General features: G+C 46.2%; 1 protein-coding gene across 1 annotated transcript; it reads left to right on the top strand.

Annotated features, from left to right (window-relative positions):
• Positions 1-470: 470 nt before the first annotated feature.
• On the top strand, positions 471-20,556 carry MAD2L1 (mitotic arrest deficient 2 like 1). Its single transcript, XM_077279027.1, has 5 exons — positions 471-653; positions 12,609-12,755; positions 14,362-14,482; positions 14,625-14,728; positions 18,099-20,556. The coding sequence occupies exons 1-5, from the start codon at positions 584-586 to the stop codon at positions 18,266-18,268; spliced, it is 612 nt and encodes a 203-aa protein (XP_077135142.1). The 5' UTR covers positions 471-583; the 3' UTR covers positions 18,269-20,556.
• Positions 20,557-21,505: the final 949 nt, after the last annotated feature.

Genomic DNA, 21,505 nt, shown 5'->3' with positions numbered 1-21,505 from the left:
ATGTTTAAGGGGGCCGCATGACTGACCATGTTAGGGGAAAGAAGGATCAGGCTATCAAAATGTAATAATTGTTCATAATTTAATGTGTATTATTAAACATAACAAGACAAAAACAAACTCAGTAAACTTTGTAAAATGGACACACAGTTATTACAGGAGGAATAGTTTTTAAAAAACGCATTAGTTTCTGAGGACAGTGTCTAAGCAATATGAATAGTGGCCGCTAGGTGGCGCTGTCTTACCAATTTCATCCATAATAATTGGCTACTTGAAATAACAGCGAAAGTGCACATGTGCATAACATTTGTCGTGTTTACAACGGGCAGACGAGCTCACACAGCAGATTACACAGCCACTAGGAAAAATCGAATATTCTAACTAGTAAAACAAGCAGAGAAGTTGAATTTGCCCTTACTAAAAATGTCGGCCGAAGTTTAAAGCCGTACGTATGACGTCATCCACCAAACACGACGAGCCAATGGAAAGCCAGCAGTGCTGTACGTGGCGTGAATACGTCTCCGGTTGAAGTGGAAGGCGCGATTTCTTGAAGTCATTGCGGGGCCGCTATTAGGGAGCACTGGAAATGGCGGCTCTGGCGACCAAGGAAGGCATCACGCTGAAGGGCAGCGCCGACATCGTGTCCGAGTTCTTCTGTGAGTTTCCGCGTGTGTTACAGCTGCTGTTTGGCCGCGCTCGTCATGATACGGCTGCGCTAGTGCCGGGAGCGCGCCCCTCTGTAGTGCCGGGAGCGCGCCCCTCTGTAGTGCCGGGAGCGCGCCCCTCTGTAGTGCCGGGAGCGCGCCCCTCTGTAGTGCCGGCAGCGCGCCCCTCTGTAGTGCCGGCAGCGCGCCCCTCTGTAGTGCCGGCAGCGCGCCCCTCTGTAGTGCCGGCAGCGCGCCCCTCTGTAGTGCCGGCAGCGCGCCCCTCTGTAGTGCCGGCAGCGCGCCCCTCTGTAGAGCCGGCAGCGCGCCCCTCTGTAGCGCCGGCAGCGCGCCCCTCTGTAGCGCCGGCAGCGCGCCCCTCTGTAGCGCCGGCAGCGCGCCCCTCTGTAGCGCCGGCAGCGCGCCCCTCTGTAGCGCCGGCAGCGCGCCCCTCTGTAGCGCCGGCAGCGCGCCCCTCTGTAGTGCCGGCAGCGCGCCCCTCTGTAGAGCCGGCAGCGCGCCCCTCTGTAGCGCCGGCAGCGCGCCCCTCTGTAGCGCCGGCAGCGCGCCCCTCTGTAGCGCCGGCAGCGCGCCCCTCTGTAGTGCCGGCAGCGCGCCCCTCTGTAGTGCCGGCAGCGCGCCCCTCTGTAGTGCCGGCAGCGCGCCCCTCTGTAGTGCCGGCAGCGCGCCCCTCTGTAGTGCCGGCAGCGCGCCCCTCTGTAGAGCCGGCAGCGCGCCCCTCTGTAGCGCCGGCAGCGCGCCCCTCTGTAGCGCCGGCAGCGCGCCCCTCTGTAGCGCCGGCAGCGCGCCCCTCTGTAGAGCCGGCAGCGCGCCCCTCTGTAGCGCCGGCAGCGCGCCCCTCTGTAGCGCCGGCAGCGCGCCCCTCTGTAGCGCCGGCAGCGCGCCCCTCTGTAGCGCCGGCAGCGCGCCCCTCTGTAGTGCCGGCAGCGCGCCCCTCTGTAGCGCCGGCAGCGCGCCCCTCTGTAGCGCCGGCAGCGCGCCCCTCTGTAGCGCCGGCAGCGCGCCCCTCTGTAGCGCCGGCAGCGCTTGTGCCGACCGCAGCAATCAATGGCCTCACATCTACATGTAGGAAAGTACTGTGCAGTTACCCCTTAATTGTAATGTAATTATCCCGTAGACATATGCACTAGTGGACAGGCCCCCCTCCATACTGCATGGCGGCCCTCCCGTAGCATGGCGCCGCAGCCCTCGGCCGTCCTCCCCGTGGCATGGCGCCGCAGCCCTCGGCCGTCCTCCCCGTGGCATGGGGCCGCAGCCCACGGCCGTCCTCCCCGTGGCATGGGGCCGCAGCCCACGGCCGTCCTCCCCGTGGCATGGGGCCGCAGCCCACGGCCGTCCTCCCCGTGGCATGGGGCCGCAGCCCACGGCCGTCCTCCCCGTGGCATGGGGCCGCAGCCCACGGCCGTCCTCCCCGTGGCATGGGGCCGCAGCCCACGGCCGTCCTCCCCGTGGCATGGCGCTGCAGCCGTACTCCCACCATTTGTGAAGCCAGCAGCTGACTGCGACTGGAGTGCGGGACATCACTGCCATATGCCGCGCCACGTGCATGCTGATGTCTGTGTCTGGCCTCTGATTGGCCAGCAGCGTGTATTGTTGCACACGTACCCAATGGTTCTGTGGGTTGCAATTCCCTTCAACTGAATGTTTGTCCGAGGACACGCATCCAGTGGAAGTGTCTGCTGGCGTCAGTGGGGAATGGTTACGGCGGCGACCGCAGTCATTATCCCCTGAGTGTAAGTTTGATCTATAGCTTAAAGGGATTATCTGGTCTTAAAACAAAAAGTTGCTCTGTGACTGCAGACTTGTGGCTCCTCATATCCTGCGCACTGTGAGAATTCTGTTTGGTTACTTGGCAGTTATGTGCACACGTTGTGGATAGAATAGAATGTAAGTCCGCAAGGACAGGGTCCTCTCCCCTCTCTACCAGTCTGTCACTGTAAACCTGTTTACTGTAAATGATATCTATAACTCTGTACGTAACCCCTTTCTCATGTACAGCACCATGGAATTAATGGTGCTATATAAATAAATAATAATTTTTGCAGCGAATCTGCAGCTGCGGGTATGCAGCAGTTTCCCATGAGTGTACAGCACCATGTAAACCTATGGGAAATGCAATCTGCAGTGCCCATGCTGCGGAAAAAAGCGCGCGGAAATGCAGCGGTTTGCATTCCGCAGCATGTCACTTCTTTGTGCGGATTCCGCTGCAGTTTACACCTGCTCCATAATAGGAATCCGCAGGTGTAAAACCGCAGTTGGAATCTGCATAAAATCCCTAGTAAATCAGCAGGTAATCCGCAGCGCGTTTTACCTGTGGATTTTTCAAATCCGCAGCCTTCAAGAATACGTGTGCACATCCCCTCAGTGTGACTGCAGTCTGCATACTTCAGGCCACATTCCAACTAGACATGCACAGCCTCACAAGTGTACTGACCGAGGCTGGGAACAGTCTAGTCAGGATGTGGCCAGGAGCATACATAGTGCATACTTGTGGTCACATGACTGCCCTCTCCTGGCATCGGTTTTTGGCATGTGTTTAGGATCAGTACCATTTGTAGAAGCCATCCTCTTTTTTTTATCTTCAGCTTGTATACAGATGGTGTTATGTTTGCATCAAGAACTTGTTGAAATGTCATTGAATCCATTCTTCCCTCTACCTGTGAAATGTTCCCTGTGCCATTGGCTGCAGCACCACCCCAAAGAATCAATGATGTATCCCCATGCTTAGTGGTTGGCGAGATGTTCTTTTCCTGAAATTCTGTGCCCTTTTCTCTCCACATACCCTTGAACATTGTGGCCAAAGAGTTCTACTTTAACCCCTTGATGACTTCCAATACCCATTAAAACGGCTGTCATTAAGGGTACTTATTCCCTCCTCATGTCATCTGCTCTCAATTCCAGCCATTTTTGCGTTCAAAAGTTAAGCTGTGCTCCATCCCTTCCAAGACCTGCCGTGCACCCAGACAGTGGATTTCTGCCACATATAGGGTATCGATATACTCAGAAGAAATTTCACAACACATTTAGGGTTTGTTTTCTCCCGTTACCCCTATGAAAATAACAAATTTGGAGCTAAAGTAAAATTGTTGTGAAAAAAAAGTTAAATGTTGTTTTTTTTTTTTTTTTTTTTTTTTCCTTCCACATTGCTTTAGTCCTAAAAAGCACTTTAAGGCTATGTGCACACGTTGTGGTTTTTGCTGCGGATCCGCAGCAGTTTTCCATGCGGGGTACAGTACAATGTTACCCTATGGAAAACAAAAACCGCTGTGCCCACGATGCGGAAAAATCCGCGCGGATTCGCTGCAGAAAAAAGGAGCATGTCACTTCTTTCTGCGGATTCCGCAGCGGTTTTCAACATGCACCAATAGGAAAGTGCTATTGAAAACCCGCAGAGGAATCCACAGAAGAAACCGCAGGAAAATCCGCAGTGAAAACCGCAGCGGTTTTGCACTGCGGATTTTCAAAATCCACTGCGGAAAAATACGCAGCAGAATCCGCAACGTGTGCACATACCCTAAAGGGAACCTGTCAGCAGGATTGTACACAATAACCTACACACACTGTCAGATCGGCACCGTTATACTGATCACAATGATACCTGGGTTGATGAAATCCGTCTTGTGGTTGTTGTTTAATCTTTATTTTCAGTTAATGATATGCCTGTGCTCCGGGGCGGCCTGTTGCGGGTCTTCATGTGGTGCTCTGATTAGATATTCATAATGCAGACTGCTGACAGGTCACTGATCTGCGCCTTAGATTACATAATGAATATCTGTACATACTGAGGGGAAAAAACCCTTCTGCGGGCAGGAGCCGGCCGTGACACCTGTGCTGCAGCATAATCGCATGTTTAGTGTCACATTAATAACTGTTGATGTTATAGAGCAAGTACAAAAAAAAACAATGTGAAAATGGCGCCCACCGCCCCTGCGCAGTAGCAGCTATCTGTGTTTAGCTGTGATCCGATAACTAAGTATTCAGACCCTTTTAAATTTTGCACTCTTTCATTGCAGCCATTTGGTAAATTCAAATTTTTTTATTTTTTTTTCGAATTAGTTAATTTTACACTCTGCACCCCATCTTGACTGGAAAAAAAAAACAAATGTAATTTTTGCAAATTTATTAAAAAAGAAAAACTGAAATATCACACAGTCATAAGTATTCAGACCCTTTGCTCAGTATGGAGTAGAAGCACCCTTTTGAGCTAGTACAGCCAATAGTCTTCTAGGGAATAATGCAACAAGTTTTTCACACCTGGATTTGGGGATCCTCTGCCATTCTTCCTTGCAGCCAGTTCCGTCACGTTGGATGGTGAAACTTGGTGGACAGCCATTTTCAGATCTCTCCAGAGATGTTCAATTGGGTTTAGGTCAGGGCTCTGGCTGGGCCAGTCAAGAATGGTCAGTTTTTCTGAAGCCACTCCTTTGTTATTTTAGCTGCGTGCTTAGGGTCATTGTCTTGTTGGAAGGTGACCCTTCAGCCAAGTCTGAGGTCCAGAGCACTCTGGCAGAGGTTTTCATCCAGGATATCTCTGTACTTGGCTGCATTCATGTTTCCTTCAATGACAACCAGTCGTCCTATTCCTGCAGCTGAAAAACACCCCCATAGCATGATGCTGTCACCACCATGTTTCACTGTTGGGATTGTATTGGCCAGGTGATGAGCAGTGTCTGGTTTTCTCCACACATACCGTTTAGAATTGTCAAAAAGGTCTATCTTCTTATCAGACCAGAGAATCTTATTTCTCATAGTCTGGGAGTTCATATGTTTTTTAGCAAACTATGCGGGCTTTCATATGTCTTGCACTGAGAAGAGGCTTCCGTCGGACCACTCTGCTATAAACGCCTGACTGGTGGAGAGCTGCAGTGATAGTCGACTTTGTGGAACTTTCTCCCATCTCCCTACTGCATCTCTGGAGCTCAGCCTCAGTGATTTTGGTGTTCTTCTTTACCTTTCTCACCAAGGATCTTCTCCCACGATTGCCCAGTTTGGCTGGACGGCCAGGTCTAGGAAGACTTCTGGTGGACCCAAGCTTCTTCCATTTAAGGCTTATGGAGGCCACTGTGCTCTTAAGAACCTTGAGTACTGCATAAATTCTTTTGTAACGTTGGCCAGATCTGTGCCTTGCCACAATTCTGTCTCTGAGCTCCTTGGCCAGTTCCTTTGACCTCATGATTCTCATTTGGTCTGACATGCACGGTGAGGTCTTATATAGACAGGTGTGTGCCTTTCCAAATCAAGTCCTATCAGTTTAATTGAACACAGCTAATTCTTCCCCCCCCCCCCTTTCCCCCCAGGTAAGGTAACAGCAGGACTGTAAGGCTTCTTTCACACTAGCGTCGGGCTCGGCCCGTCGCTGTGCGTCGGGCCGACGTTCCCGACGCTAGCGTGGTCTCCGCCGCACAACGGGGGCAGCGGATGCATTTTTCCAGCGCATCCGCTGCCCCATTGTGAGGTGCGGGGAGGTGGGGGCGGAGTTCCGGCCGCGCATGCGCGGTCGGAAAAGACGTTTACGACGGAGCAAAAAACGTTGCAAGCAACGTTTTTTGCTCCCGACGGTCCGCCACTGCACAACACATCCGTCGCACGACGGGTGCGACGTGTATAAATCCATCGCAATGCGTCGTCTAATATTAGGCTATGGGGAAAAAACGCATCCTGCAAACACTCTTGCAGGATGCGTTTTTTCGGCAAAACGACACATTGCGACGGATTTAAAAAAACGCTAGTGTGAAAGTACCCTAAGACGTACCCCCATTTGACGCGAACACTTTTGTTTTCCCCCCATTTTCCTTCTGAAAATTTGTGATGTGTCTTATAGTCCAAATAATACAGTAGATCTCCTGTTGCAGATATCCTTAAAATTGTCTTGAGTCTTTCAAATATCGAAGAACTCTCTTAACGTCATTCCAGTCTTTTTGATGCGGTTTTCCACATATCTGCAGAGAATTCCAATTGTTGCTATGATATCCAATCAAGTCTTAGTTGCTTTGTATAGAAGTGCCCCATTGCCTGTCTGTATTTATCATTGTTGGGTAAAACACCATCGTCTCCTTCCAACTTTAAAGGGAACCTGTCACCACGTTTTTGGAAGATGGGATAAAAATAGCGTTAAATAGGGGCAGAGGTGGGCGTTACATTAGTGTGTGTGTTATGCGTTTATTACCCACCTAAGTTGCCGAAATAACTTTGCAAAGTCTCCGTTTTCGCCTGTCAATCAGGCTGGTCAGGTCGCATGGGCGTTGTCTTCCCCCAGATTTGGCGTAGTTTTCCGTTGGTGGCGTAGTGGTGTGCGCATGCCCAAAGTCCGGAATCCTCTTCCAGGGGATTTAAAATAGCGCGGTGTTCGTTATTGCATTGGTGATCGGTGGGCGCGGCCATCTTCCTTTGGCCGCGCGTGCGCAGAAGCGGCGCTCTGCTGGCCGCGGCTTCAGGAAAATGGCCGCCGCGATATCCATCTGCGCACGCGCGGCATCCCGCGGCCATTTTCCTGAAGCCGCGGCCAGCAGAGCGCCGCTTCTGCGCACGCGCGGCCAAAGGAAGATGGCCGCGCCCACCGATCACCAATGCAATAACGAACACCGCGCTATTTTAAATCCCCTGGAAGAGGATTCCGGACTTTGGGCATGCGCACACCACTACGCCACCAACGGAAAACTACGCCAAATCTGGGTGAAGACACCACGCCCATGTGACCTGACCAGCCTGATTGACAGGCGAAAACGGAGACTTTGCAAAGTTATTTCGGCAACTTAGGTGGGTAATAAACGCATAACACACACACTAATGTAACGCCCACCTCTGCCCCTATTTAACGCTATTTTTATCCCATCTTCCAAAAACGTGGTGACAGGTTCCCTTTAAGTACAATTGCTCCATTGAGGTTGATAAACCTTTTGGCTTCTGACATTCCAAACTTATTCAGAATTGAGTTGATTTTTTTTGCACTTTTGTTCAGAACAAAGCTTCCATCTCTTTGGACCTGGATTCCTAGATAATGTCACATTTTCAAGGTCTTGAGTTTCAAAATCCGGATTCCAAATTTTCGTCATATTTGCAACTTCTACACACAGAGGTGGAGGGCACCAACCACGTAAAATAGCAAAATTTTTAAAATAGGGGTCAACCAGAGCTTGATTAAGACAAAGTGCAACCAACCAAAAAGGAGAAAAGCATCAAGCTATGTAATAGGGACCACCACTAATTATAATGCAAAATTTTTATTTGTCAACCAAAAACAGAAAACACCACACAATTAAAATCACTTAAAACCTCAATACAAATGTTACATGGGTTCCACAAAGGGAATCACCCCCCCCTGGACATGGTTGGTAGGAAAGAGAGAATGCACATGTAATACGCACACTATGCAGGGTACATAGTAGTAAAATATGACTATTACACTAATATGTCTATCCCATAGAAAAAAATCCTACAGCTTCCTGCCCCCTGGACCTCTGGGCTGTGGTGGTATTATGGTGGTAATGGTCATGTTCTCATAGCACGCTATTTTCCCACTATCAGCGGTGCTGGCTCTATCCAAGCCCACCACATTTTGCACAGGTTTGGTCAGCTCTTTTTTTCATGGACCATTTCATATAATTGCATTCAGGTCTGTTAGATGTAGGATGTGTAAGCACTTAGTCCATTTGTGACCAGTCTTTTATGTATGATATAGGTTCATTTTTTCATGTCAACAGAAAATTGGAGTGCTGGTTACATCTTATTGTATATCATCTATTTCCATCCTATATTGTGCATACTGTCTAACCTGCCTATATTGTTTAGGTAAACACCTGTATACATCTATTTCTGGTCATTATGCAGCGAGCTGTGCCATGTTTTGTACTATTATAGGATTTTTTTTCTATGGGATAGACATATTAGTGTAATAGTCATATTTTACTACTATATACCCTGTATAGTGTGCGTATTACATGTGCATTCTCTCTTTCCTACCAACCATGTCCAGGGGGGGGTGATTCCCTTTGTGGAACCCATGTAACATTTGTATTGAGGTTTTAAGTGATTTTAATTGTGTGGTGTTTTCTGTTTTTGGTTGACAAATAAAAATTTTGCATTATAATTAGTGGTGGTCCCTATTACATAGCTTGATGCTTTTCTCCTTTTTGGTTGGTCATATTTGCAACTTCTGTTTCCTCTTGATTAACCATAATCACATTCTCACATATAAGAGAATATGCGTCAACTCTCCATCTATACATTTTGTGTATAAACACGGGTCTGCTTAACCTCTTTTAAAATCCTTCTTTCAATAAGACTTTGTTTATTTTGGTGTTCTATGCTCTTGCTGATTGCTAAGAGAACCTGTCAGCAGGATTTTGTTAAGTAACCTACAGAGACTGTCAGGGTGATCCTGTTATACTGATTAAAATGATACCTGGGTGAAGAAATCCGTCTTGTGGTTCTTGTGTAATCAGTGTTAGAAGTTTTCCACTAATGATATTCCCGTGCTCCGGGGCGGGACTGTAGGCAGAGTCTTATCTTCCTGCTCTAAGCCAGAGACACCAAGGAAAAGACCTGCCCACAGGCCGCCCCGAAGCACAAACATATTCCTCATCATAGAGCGTCATCCTGTCTGTCTGTAGTGTACTTGGCAAAATAATAATAATAATCTTTATTTTTTATATAGCGCTAACATATTCTGCAGCGCTTTACAGTTTGCTCACATTATCATCACTGTCCCCGATGGGCTCACAATCTAAATTCCCTATAAGTATGTCTTTGGATCCTGCTGACAGATTTGCTTTAAGTCTAAAGAGAGATTTTTGTAGTTCTTCGCCCTCTTTGATGTAACCTTCCGATTGATTCATGTACAAGTCCTCTTCAATGTCATCGTTTATAAAGGCAGTTTTGATGTCCAAGTGTCTGACACATCTTTTGTCCAGCAGCTATAGCCATTAATCCGGAATGTGGCAACATCATTTTCACAATTTTCTGAGAATATCCTATTGCAACTAATCTTGCTCTAAATCTGTGAACCTTGTCTGTAGAGTCACACTTGGTTTTAAAACCCATTTGCATTTCATTGATTGCTTGCCTTGTGGTAGTTTGTTGAGTTTCTAAGCCTAGGTTCACATTAGCATTTCTGTGCGCAGCATATCATCTGCATGCGCAAACGCATGCCAAAAAGCATGCTTACGCCTGCGCATCATCTTGTGCATGACACAAACAAAAATGGTGCTTGTGCATGCATTTAAATGCGTTTTGGCATGTTTGTGGTTTTTATGCACATGGTGGAGGCGGTGACATCATTTTCTGGACATGCGCAGTCTAATGTATGCATGCGTATCAAAGGCATGCATACTCATGTCCTTGTGTACCAATGCTTTCCCATGGACAGTAATGTGTTTTTTTTTTTGACGCAATGGTGGACGATTGCGCAATATTTCATGCCTCAAAAAATGCAACATGTTGCATTCGCCGGACACTGCCGCACACCACGAAACGACGCATGCAAAAGCTTGTCCCTGCGTACACCATGTTAAAGATATGTACGCATGACGCATGTGGATTTATGCGGATCATACGCTGCGCACAAACACTAAGGCTACTTTAACACTAGCGTCGTACTCGGCCCGTCGCAGTGCATCGGGCCCACGTACCGACGCTAGTAGTGAATGCGCTGCACAACGGGGGCAGCGGATGCTGTTTTTCCACGCATCCGCTGCCCCATTGTGAGGTCCGGGGAGGTGGGGGCGGAGTTCCGGCCGCGCATGCGCGGTCGGAAATGGCGGTCTGTCGGCACAAAAACGTTACATGTAACGTTTTTTGCTGCCGGCGGTCCGACACAACACGACGCAACCGTCGCACGACGGTTGCAACGTGTGCATACGGTGCAATGCGTCGCCAATGTAAATCTATGGGGAAAAAACGCATCCTGCAGACAACTTGGCAGGATGCGTTTTTTCGCCTAAACGACGCATTGCGACGTATGCAAAAAAAACGCTAGTGTGAAAGTATCCTAATGTGAACCCGGCCGAAGTTTGAAGTTGATGAAGGGACTTCATTTCCTCATTAGCAACATTAATCCACTTACGGTAACTTTTTAATGGACAGGTAGTTGTTGCACCTCATCCCATGACTGCGGCTCTGACTGGGGGTAGAGTTTTTACAAAGTAGGATAGACGCTGAGTTAGTATACTCTTGGTTAGGCCATGTGCACAAGTTGCGGATTCACTGCGGATCCGCAGCGTTTTTTTCCGTGCAGAACCGCAAGTGATTTACAGTACAATGTAAATTAATGGGAAAATAAAAATGCTGTGCTGATGGTGTGGAAAATTCCACACGGAATCCGCAGCGGATTAAAAAAAGGAGCATGTCATTACTTTCAATATCCTCTTACATTTTGAAGTTGTGACTGAGATTGTTGCTGCTTCGTATCACGGGGTCGTGGCTTCTTGTGACCTTTGTTTGTTTTGTGGTTCTGTATTCTATGTCCATTCTGGGTTTCACTGTAGCCTGCCCAGGATACCTTCTTGTGCGTTCCCACTTGGTGGGTTTTTCTTTGGGAATATGTACAAATAATTCACTTCTGAATATTCTTATGTGTTATATAGTTCAGACTTCTTGCTGTTCCATTCATCAGTTTTCTCAGTAGCTTCACCTGGTAGTCTGTTTTGAAGATGGCAAGCAGTAATGATTGTTTCGTCCCACAGTGGTGTTGGCAAATCTGCGTCACATAGCATACTAATTTCACAGAATGTCCGGTTCCTTCTTTCCACTACATTTTTCAAGGAGTTTGAGTATTGCGCCACAAACGTGTGTATTTAAGTCAAGAAGCTTTTCTGATTTTGTAGTACTATTCTTTGGAAAGGACTGTATTGACATTTTCCATTTTAAGATAGCAAGTACATTATTTTTGAACTTTCTTATTGCTTCTGTGTCTTTATGTGCAGGACGCCTGTGCCATACATGGATTCAGTTTTTGCTCATGTTTAGCAGTGTGTGTGTGTAAACACTTTCCTTGCATTTTAGCTAGTACAACTCCTTATTTATTTATTTTTTTCCTTCTACTAGTGTGTGACCTTCTTTTGAGATACAACTGTCCTCTCTAAGTAACTTCATTTCCTTGTCTTGTAAGTTTAACAGATTGCTTTCAAGACTAGGGACAAAGCGCACGTACTTCAGTCTGATCTTTCTGCTTTGTTTTGGAGACTTGACAGTTAACGTAACCAACTCCTATTCTTTTGATTTCATATACTGACTAGTGATGGGCGAACCAGTGGATGTTGCGGTTCCCACGCCATCAGATGACAGCAATGACCAGCGTAAAAAATGTTACCGCCTGTCACAGGCATCCGATGATGGAGTACTCAGCTGGACCAAAATCCCAATCTACACGCCGCTGCTTGAGGTGGCCCGTGGCTACAGGAAAATGGCCGCTAGGAAATAAATGATGCTAAACGCAGACACCACGCCTCCCCACACTTCTGCCGCCGATAACTCCTTAACAGGCAATCCCCGCATGTGTTGAGGCTGCAAATCATGCAGTCACAGGAACTTGAACATGATATACAAGCACTCCCAGATGCTCGGTTAAGAAATTATCATCACTACTTAAGATCTATGTCGGCTTGCAAAGCGAAAGTAAAATGTGCTCCAGCCGCACACTGTGAATAGGAACTTCCTGTTTGTTTGTTTGTTATTGTGTGTGTGTGTATTATTGGCAATATACTATTATTGCTGGAGACAAACTCATGTACCGTTAAACAACCGTAAATAGTAGTTGATGAAATATTTACACTAATAAGCTATTATAGAGATAAAAATGTCCCTAGTTATTAAAAGGTTACACAATAGGTTTTTTTTGTCAAATTCTCTAATATTAGATAATATACGGGAAGATAAGGCTTCCACTGCTTACTTGTCCTCGTGTAGTTGGTTTCCTGATGAGTTATTGTAACCATGAATTTCTCTTCTCAGATTTTGGCATTAATAGTATTTTATATCAGCGTGGGATTTATCCAGCGGAGACTTTTACCCGTGCACAGAAGTATGGCCTTACACTGCTCATCTCCACAGACCCAGATCTTAAGAACTACCTGAATACGGTAGTGGAGCAGCTGAAAGGTACAGTGTTGGACCAGGACTATACACACCCCTCTGTGTGTGGTTTTGGGTTTAATTTTTCTGGTTAAGAATAACAGCGCCTTCAAAAATCAAATCTCTTGACTCGTTTTGATTGCTAAATAGGCAAAAGCTGCTCTCTGGATAGCCAGCGTTATCTCTTGATGAGCTCCCATGAATCCATCATTTGCTTCTTTTGATTTAGCTATGGGTGTAGTTACTGCTGAATGTTATAGAAAAGGAAGTCACTCATTTTAGTGAAAACTTGGGACCCAGAGCCTGGATCCACGTGAGTTATCTTCTTACGAATCAGTATAACATGTCTAACCTTCGAGGCAGCTTTGTTACCTGCTACAGTAGGATGGCTTTTGGTTCCATTACTTAATGACCAAGAAATGTTTCACTTTGCATTTAAACTCCAGTAAAGTAACATCAGTGGTTCCATAATGTGCGGCCTGTCTCCAATGCCAATCTCAGACCGCTTAGCTTGCTGTACCTCTTTTGGATCTCTGCAGATTTATTTGGTAGAGATGTACTGTATATGCTTCATCAGGTTAGCTATCCTTGGGTGTCAGAGGTGGAACTCCCGGCAATGACAAATCATTGTATCAGTGACCTGTAGAACATTTTTATCACTGGAAAAACATTGGCCCCATTTCATCAAAGCTTTGTTTTGCCAAAAAACTAATGTAGAAAGCTTTGAAAAGTCACACAATTTTTGAACAAGTTATGTAAAAAACAAATTTGCCACTTGACAGTTTTACCCCAGTTTCTTCTTGCTGTGCAAAAATCAAAGGAGCTGGGGCGCAATGGCTGTGTGACGAACAGCTAGTCTAATCCATTACACACTGCGGCGTGCCTTCCTCCAGAAATCTTACTCCAGTTAAGGGCTGGAGTCAGATTTGTTGCGTGCCATATGCCACCTGAAGCCTTTAATGAATCAGGAGGGTCTGACTCATACTCTCCCTTCATGAAGAATGGCAAGAAAATCACAGGTCTTGATCAATCTGGGCCATAGTGCTCCAGTGATAGACATGAAATGTATTGCCGTCACAGAACATTCATCTGCATACTGTGACTTTAATTCTTCTTAAAGGGAACCTGTCAGCATGATAGTGCACAGTAACCTCCACACATTGTAAGATCTGTGCCGTTATACTGAATAAAATGATACCTTGGTTGATGAAATCCGTCTTGTGGTTGTTTTTTAATCTTTATTTTCAGTTTTGTGTTAATGAGATTCTCGTGCCCTAAGGTGGGGTTGGGGCATGTGGTGCTCTGATTATATATGTACATAATACAGACTGCTGACAGGTCACTGATCTGCCCCCTAGTTTGCATAATGAATACCATCACGTAATGAAGAAAAGAAAAAAAACCTTCCAAGGTATCATTTTATTCAGTATAACGGTGGCAACCTGACACTGTCTGTAGGTTACTATGCATAACCCTGCAGACAGGCTCGCTTTAAGTTCCTCCTGGGATTATTTAGGCATTAACTGGTTATTCTGTGCTGCAGGTAACTTCTTCACGCAATCCGAGCCCATGTGTTACTATATGCGGAGCCTATGTTTTTGTTCTCATCTGGTAACTTGTCTCCTGTCTTCAGATTGGCTGTACAAATGTCAAGTCCAGAAGCTAGTGGTGGTGATTTCCAGCATCGACAACAGTGAAATTCTTGAGCGATGGCAGTTTGATATAGAATGTGATAAAGCTGTGAAGGATGACAGGTAAGTTACACGTCTGGACATTCCTGGGCATGGAAGCCTAAAAAATTGCTTGGAAACTTTCACAGTAGTATATAGGGCCAAACCTGTTCAGTGCGACACATTAGTTGACATGTTCTCATTATAAATATGCATTCTGTTTCAGCATTGTCAGAGACAAGTCTCCAAAAGTTATTCAGGAAGAAATCCGCTCCGTTATCCGGCAGATCACAGCCACAGTAACTTTCCTTCCACTCCTGGAGACCGCATGTAAGTAGTGTGTAAGGAAGTGACCTTTTTGGGATAAAGTATCTTTGACTTGCCAGTCTAATAAAACACCATAGATTATTATTATTATTCCATGGCACTTTACATGTGAAAAGGGGTGTACATAATAAAGTACAATAATCTTGAACAAAACGAGTCACTGACTGGTACAAGCGGAAAGAGTAGCCTGCCCCTGAGGTCTCAGTCTACAAGGGATGAGTGTAGGCTTGTTGGGAGAGGTTGACTTCAGGTTCCTATTTAAAGGTTTCCACGGTTGGCGAGAGTCTGTTGGGGTAGAGCATCCCAGAGTAGGGGGGATGCACAGGAGAAAACTTGTATGCAATTGTGGGAAGAAGAGATGAGGGGAGTAGAGCAGGAGGTCTTGTGAGGTTTGGAGGTTATGTGCAGGTAAGAACCAGGAGACTATGCTACAGATGTGTGGGTGGCTTTGTATGCCATAGTTAATGTTTTGAACTTGAGTCTCTGGGCAATGGGGATTGACAGGGAGGAGAGGCTGGGGAATAGGGAACGGACAGGTGGATTTGTCATGCAGCACAGTTTAGTATAGATTGGAGCCGTGAGAGAGTGTTAGAGGGGAGGCCACAAAGTAGGAGGTTGCAGTAGTCAAGGCGGAAGATGAGGGCATGCACTAATGTTTTTTGCAGATTCTTTATTAAGGAAATCTGTGAAATAATGAGTTGGAGTCTGTAGGAAGTGGAAATGGCTTGTGTGTGTGGTTTGAAGGAGAGGTCAGTGAAGGGTTGCCCTGAGGCAGCAAGCTCACAGAATTGGGGAGAGTGAGCAGTCATTGACTTTAATGGATAGGCCTGTTGGTGGGTTGAGTGAGATGGGGGGAAAGATGATGATTCTGGTTTATTCATGTTAAGTTTTAGAAACCTAGCAGAGAAGAAAGATGAAATAGCAGACAGACATTGTGAGATTCTGATTAGTAAAGAGGTGATATCTGGTCCAGAGAGGTAGATCTGTCTCATCAGCATAGAGGTGATACTGAAAGCTGTGAGACACTGAGCTGTCCCAGGCCAAAGGTGTAAATGGAGAAGAGCAAGGGTCCTAGGACTGAACCTTGGGAGACACCGTCAGATGGGGTAGATTGAGGCATGTTAGAAGCATGAGGGGAAGACACCAGTTGATAGTGACAGGTTAACCAGATGGGGTGGTATGGGATCGGGTCAAGTGCACAGGTGGCGAGATGTGATCTACAGAGGAAAGTTGATCTTCTTTAGTGGCTAATGAGCTGGTTTTGAAGGAGGATGGCTGAGTAGCTATTGGGAGGGGCTGTGGGGACTTTAGGCCAAATATTTATTTGATATCAATCTTCTACTGGAAGAATGAGGCAAAGTCTTCAGCTGAGAGGGAATGGAGGAGAGAATTGAAAGTGTTGAATAGCTGTTTAGGGTTGTGATACAGGAAGGATATGAGAGATGAAAAGTAGGTTTGTTTTTTTTCCTGCAATGAATGTGGACTTAAAAGTAGCGAGGGACTGTTTGAATGTGATGTAGTGCTCGTTGTAGTGGGAGCTTATCCTTCTTTGCTCGGCAATCCTGGAGCCCAGTTTTTTTTTGTTTTTTTTTGTCAGGCTGGTGTGCCAGGGTTGAGACCAAAAAAAGATGGAGTTAGAGTCCCAAACAACATAGTTAAAAAACAAGTACAAAATTTATTAATCAATAACACATAACATCTATAAGTGTATATCTGCTGTATGCAGTATATACCAAACAGGAAGGTATGGCAGAGGAAACATATCGATACATCGGGTTACATGTGGTCAACACAATTCATCTCTGGGGTACGCACAATCAGTGCATATATCACAATCAAAGGGTCCCAAAATCATAGGGTAACTTGGCCAAACGGCCGTACACATATCACAGTATCCCCATAGTGGTAACCCAAAGACGTTTATAAAGATACGTGCTTACCCATAAGTAGATCAGAGGAGTAGACCGCACTGCACCCAACGGCCCCGGACGCGCGTTTCGTGGTTAGCTTTTTCAACGCACTGATTGTGCGTACCCCAGAGATGAATTGCAGATATACACTTATTGATGTTATGTGTTATTGATTAATACATTTTGTACTTTTTTTTTAACTATGTTGTTTGGGACTCTTTTACTCCATCTTTTTTTGGTCTCATTTTATCCGGAGTTGTCCATTTGAGTGGATACCCTTGAAGTGTCCGAGGAGACTTATATACTCTCAGGTATACTACAGATTGGTGCTTTATGATTATACATATATATGGTGTGCCAGGGTTGCCTATTGTGCTAACTTTGGTATGTGTAAGGGGGGGCGGCGACTGTTTCAAGAGATGCAGCTGCTGTGGTGTTACACAATGCAGCTGCTGCCACTGCTTTATAAAAGGAACGTATGTCTGCAAGAGTGATAAGGCATTCTGAGAGTGAGTGTAGATCAGTGTTTGAGATTTCTGCGGGGATGTGCAAGTTTGTGGAGTGGGGATTATGCACATGGAGAGAAGGAAAAGCGTGTGTGTTGTGATCAGAAAGAGGGAGAGATGCGCTAGAGGGATTAGATAGGGAACAGAGGTGGGTGAAGATGAGGTCCAATGTGTGGCCATCTTTGTGAGAGAAGCTTAGAGACAGCTGAGTGGGAAGTGTCAATGGGAATGTCCATGATAGTGGGGTTGTCGGCGGAAAGGAAATGAATTAGCCAGGTGGTGAAGTGGTTTAAGAAGGTAGTGGCTGGCCCTAGGGGGCAACAAATGACAGCCAGTTGAAGGTTTGAGGGGGAGTATACAGGGCTGTGGAGTCAGTGCCCATTTTGGTGGAGTCGGTGTCATGGAAATTGAGGAGTCTGAGGTTTGGCTTACTGACTCCACAGCCCTGGGCGTGATGTGCACAGAGTACACCTCAAAAGAAGGGAAAGTAACTGAAGTTGGCAGTGGAATTTGGGTGAAGGAGCAGTTATTTGCTCCTCCACCATACTTGCTGCTGGGGTCGGGATGTGTGAGAAAGGTGGAATCCACCATTAGAAGGTGCAGCTGGATAGGCTGTCAGAGATGGTGAGCCAGGTTTCATTGATGCCGAGGAAGGAAAGTCTGTTAGTGATGAAAGGATCATTGATGTAGGAAAGTTTGTTGCAGACAGAGCGAGCGTTTCATAGAGCTCCTGTTAGAGACCATGTAAAATTTTGTAGTATTCCATCATTTTATATAACGTTTGACACCCCTGGGAGTCCTAGTTTGGTCACTAGGTGCCATAGGGGGTATGCTGTGTGGTGACGCTCCATTTTTATTGCTGGGGAGGTATGGCTTTCTGCCGCTCCACTACTGGCATATGTGAAAACAATATACATTTCTTGCGGGTTGCTGAGCATTTTCACTCTTACCATACAGGTGCTTTTGACTTGCTGATCTACACAGACAAAGATTCAGAAGTCCCGGTGAAGTGGGAAGAGTCTGGCCCTCAGTTTGTTTCCAACTCCGAAGAAGTTCGGCTTCGCTCCTTCACTACTACAATCCATAAAGTCAACAGCATGGTGGCATATAAAAAAATAGACTGTTAGGGAATGGTGTTTTATTACTTTTCTATACAGTTTTTAAAAAGGTGATGTCTGTTTTGTGGCCTCACCTTTTCCATGTGCCTTTTTGAAGCTTTGTAGAGGACTTGGTCTCTCTCGCCATACTGCATTAGCTGAAGCTGAGATATCAGAAGGAAGTTTTTACTGAAGCGCTTCAGGTTAAAGTAAACTAGTTCACTTTGCTATTAGTATGCAAATACCTGGGGTAAGGGGATGTGATGTGCCTAACAACAGTATATAAGTCCTGTGCTTGTGGTATGCTGTGATCCTATCATACTGCTGGCTGTTCTCCATGATATGTAAGTGCCACTTCTGTGGTTAGAGAGGGATATATATGCAGAGTGGGGGGTAGAGGTGGGAACGCTGCTGACTGGTCCTTATGCTGCCAATTCCTCAAGGCAGCAATATCTAACACATACCAACAATGATCTAGTGCAGTAGCTGTATTCATGAAGCTTTAGGTTTTTAATGGATGGACTTCAGTCTGGTCCCAAACTCATTGTCTGCTCCATCAGCCACTAATGAGTGTACTATCCCTGATGTAGGACTGGTGACCGTCCCTTTCTCCTGTTTATTTTATACAGGTACAATCTGAGCGTTGGTCTCACCTTCCAAGCCCCACGTGTATGCATTGCACTGTACTTTCTCTAAGACTCTAGGTGCGGTATCTGCATCAAAACTCTGCAACCATGTTTGCCCTTTGGTGATGACTTTCACAAAGCTGCGGAGTGTCACATCCTGATCTCTGCTAAATGAGTAAAGACTATATGGAGATTTGTTGCATCTTGCTTGTGAAAAATCAATTGGGAGCTTTTGCTCTGCTAATGCTTTGTGCTCCCTGTGTTTGCTGTTACAGTATGGTTTATACCAGTGTTCCCCAACTCCGGTCCTCAAGAGCCATAAACAGGTCATGTTTTCAGGATTTCCTTAGTATTGGTTGGTAATTGCATCACCTTCACAGGCAATAATTCCATCACCTGGGCAATAGTAAGGAAATCCTGAAAACATGACCTGTTGGTGGCTCTTGAGGACCGGAGTTGGGGAACACTGGTTTATACAATGCTGCAGCCATTGTCTCCATAATGTACATTTTCTGCCTAAGCAAATGTTAGTCTCCTGCCTGTAAGGCCTGGTTGCCACTATTGCAGTTTATCGCCCAAGGCTAGAAATGGATTCAGAAAATAATGCAGTTATCAAGGCATTTGAGTGACTGCTCACCTAATGCCTAAAGATGTATGGTGTGGCAGCAGTTTTCACACGTAGTTGAGTTTTTTTTACACTATTGGGATATTTTTTTCCCTCTTTACTGAATTTTATTTTAACGCATCATGAACACTTCTTGAAGAACAGAGACATTATATTATGCCTATTTCAGGACCTCAGGGGCAGTGTGTGACAGATGTCTGTATCCACTCGTCCCTGTATACTCTGCCTGAGACAAGACAATGTATCTTAATTCTGATGTGTTCTTTTTTTTAAGCATGTTGTAGGATGGGGGATGAGAGTCAGCATCGTAGGCTTTGGTCATATTTTGGTAGTGGACTAACCAACAGTGAGCGCAAGTGCCCGTTACTCGAGTTTGTCTATCGGTGCGTACCCCAGCCCGGGTATTGCGGGTGCTCGAGTGACATGTTTGAGTTCCTGCGGCTGCATGTTTTGTCAAGCAATGCCCGCATGTTTTGTGTCTGTCTTATATCTAACAGCCACGACACATGTGGCCGTGGGAACTTGAACATGTCAGTCAAGCTCCCGCGATACTCGGTGCGTACATGAGGAACCTGAGCGAACACTAGTAGCGAGCACTTGCGCTCATCACTAATAACCACCATTCTTGACCTCCAGTGTCACAAATTACTAGAAGCTCGTGGTCGTCATTGTTTTTGTCATCGAAGCCTTCTTTAATTTTGTGTTCTTTGCCTTTGAACAACGTGTCTGTGTATCTCCAACCTACAAGTGGAGAGGTTTCCCTTGCTGGAAGACTCCATGCTGTGGCAGCGAGTGTCCTTTCTGCCCTTTACCTTCCGTTCGTAATGGGCTGGTTTTAAGATTTGTATACTTTGTACTAATGTTTTATAAGGATGTAGACTTTAATATGGACTGTGATTAAGTAATTTCTCTGGAATTACCTGCATATATGCGATTCTGAAATACTTGAGAATATTTTATTTATGTATTAAGCTTGCAAGCATTGACTGGGCTCCACAGTGTCATTTATGCTGTAGATCTCATGATTTCTGAACTGTTTTTATGAAAATAATAAAGTAAGAACCTTGTGTTTTCTTTTTGTTGTGAAGAAGTAACCAGATTTCTTAGACTTTGTTTTTGTAAGAATTTGGTTCTCCCGTGAGCGGTCAGGGTTGCCTTTTACACAAACTTTTAATGTAAATAAGAATATTTCTACTAACTGACTGCAAGCAGAGGTCTTGTTAAAGGGAACCTGTCACCACGTTTTTGGAAGATGGGATAAAAATAGCGTTAAATAGGGGCAGAGGTGGGCGTTACATTAGAGTGTTTGTTATGCGTTTATTACCCACCTAAGTTGCCGAAATAACTTTGCAAAGTCTCCGTTTTCGCCTGTCAATCAGGCTGGTCAGGTCGCATGGGCGTGGTGTCTTCCCCCAGATTTGGCGTAGTTTTCCGTTGGTGGCGTAGTGGTGTGCGCATGCCCAAAGTCCGGAATCCTCTTCCAGGGGATTTAAAATAGCGCGGTGTTCGTTATTGCATTGGTGATCGGTGGGCGCGGCCATCTTCCTTTGGCCGCGCGTGCGCAGAAGCGGCGCTCTGCTGGCCGCGGCTTCAGGAAAATGGCCGCGGGATGCCGCGCGTGCGCAGATGGATATCGCGGCGGCCATTTTCCTGAAGCCGCGGCCAGCAGAGCGCCGCTTCTGCGCACGCGCGGCCAAAGGAAGATGGCCGCGCCCACCGATCACCAATGCAATAACGAACACCGCGCTATTTTAAATCCCCTGGAAGAGGATTCCGGACTTTGGGCATGCGCACACCACTACGCCACCAACGGAAAACTACGCCAAATCTGGGGGAAGACAACGCCCATGCGACCTGACCAGCCTGATTGACAGGCGAAAACGGAGACTTTGCAAAGTTATTTCGGCAACTTAGGTGGGTAATAAACGCATAACACACACACTAATGTAACGCCCACCTCTGCCCCTATTTAACGCTATTTTTATCCCATCTTCCAAAAACGTGGTGACAGGTTCC

The sequence above is a fragment of the Ranitomeya variabilis genome, chromosome 1 (genome assembly GCF_051348905.1).
Source record: "Ranitomeya variabilis isolate aRanVar5 chromosome 1, aRanVar5.hap1, whole genome shotgun sequence".
In the NCBI taxonomy this organism is placed as follows: Eukaryota; Metazoa; Chordata; class Amphibia; order Anura; family Dendrobatidae; genus Ranitomeya; species Ranitomeya variabilis.
This window is presented reverse-complemented; position numbering and strand designations above follow the sequence as displayed.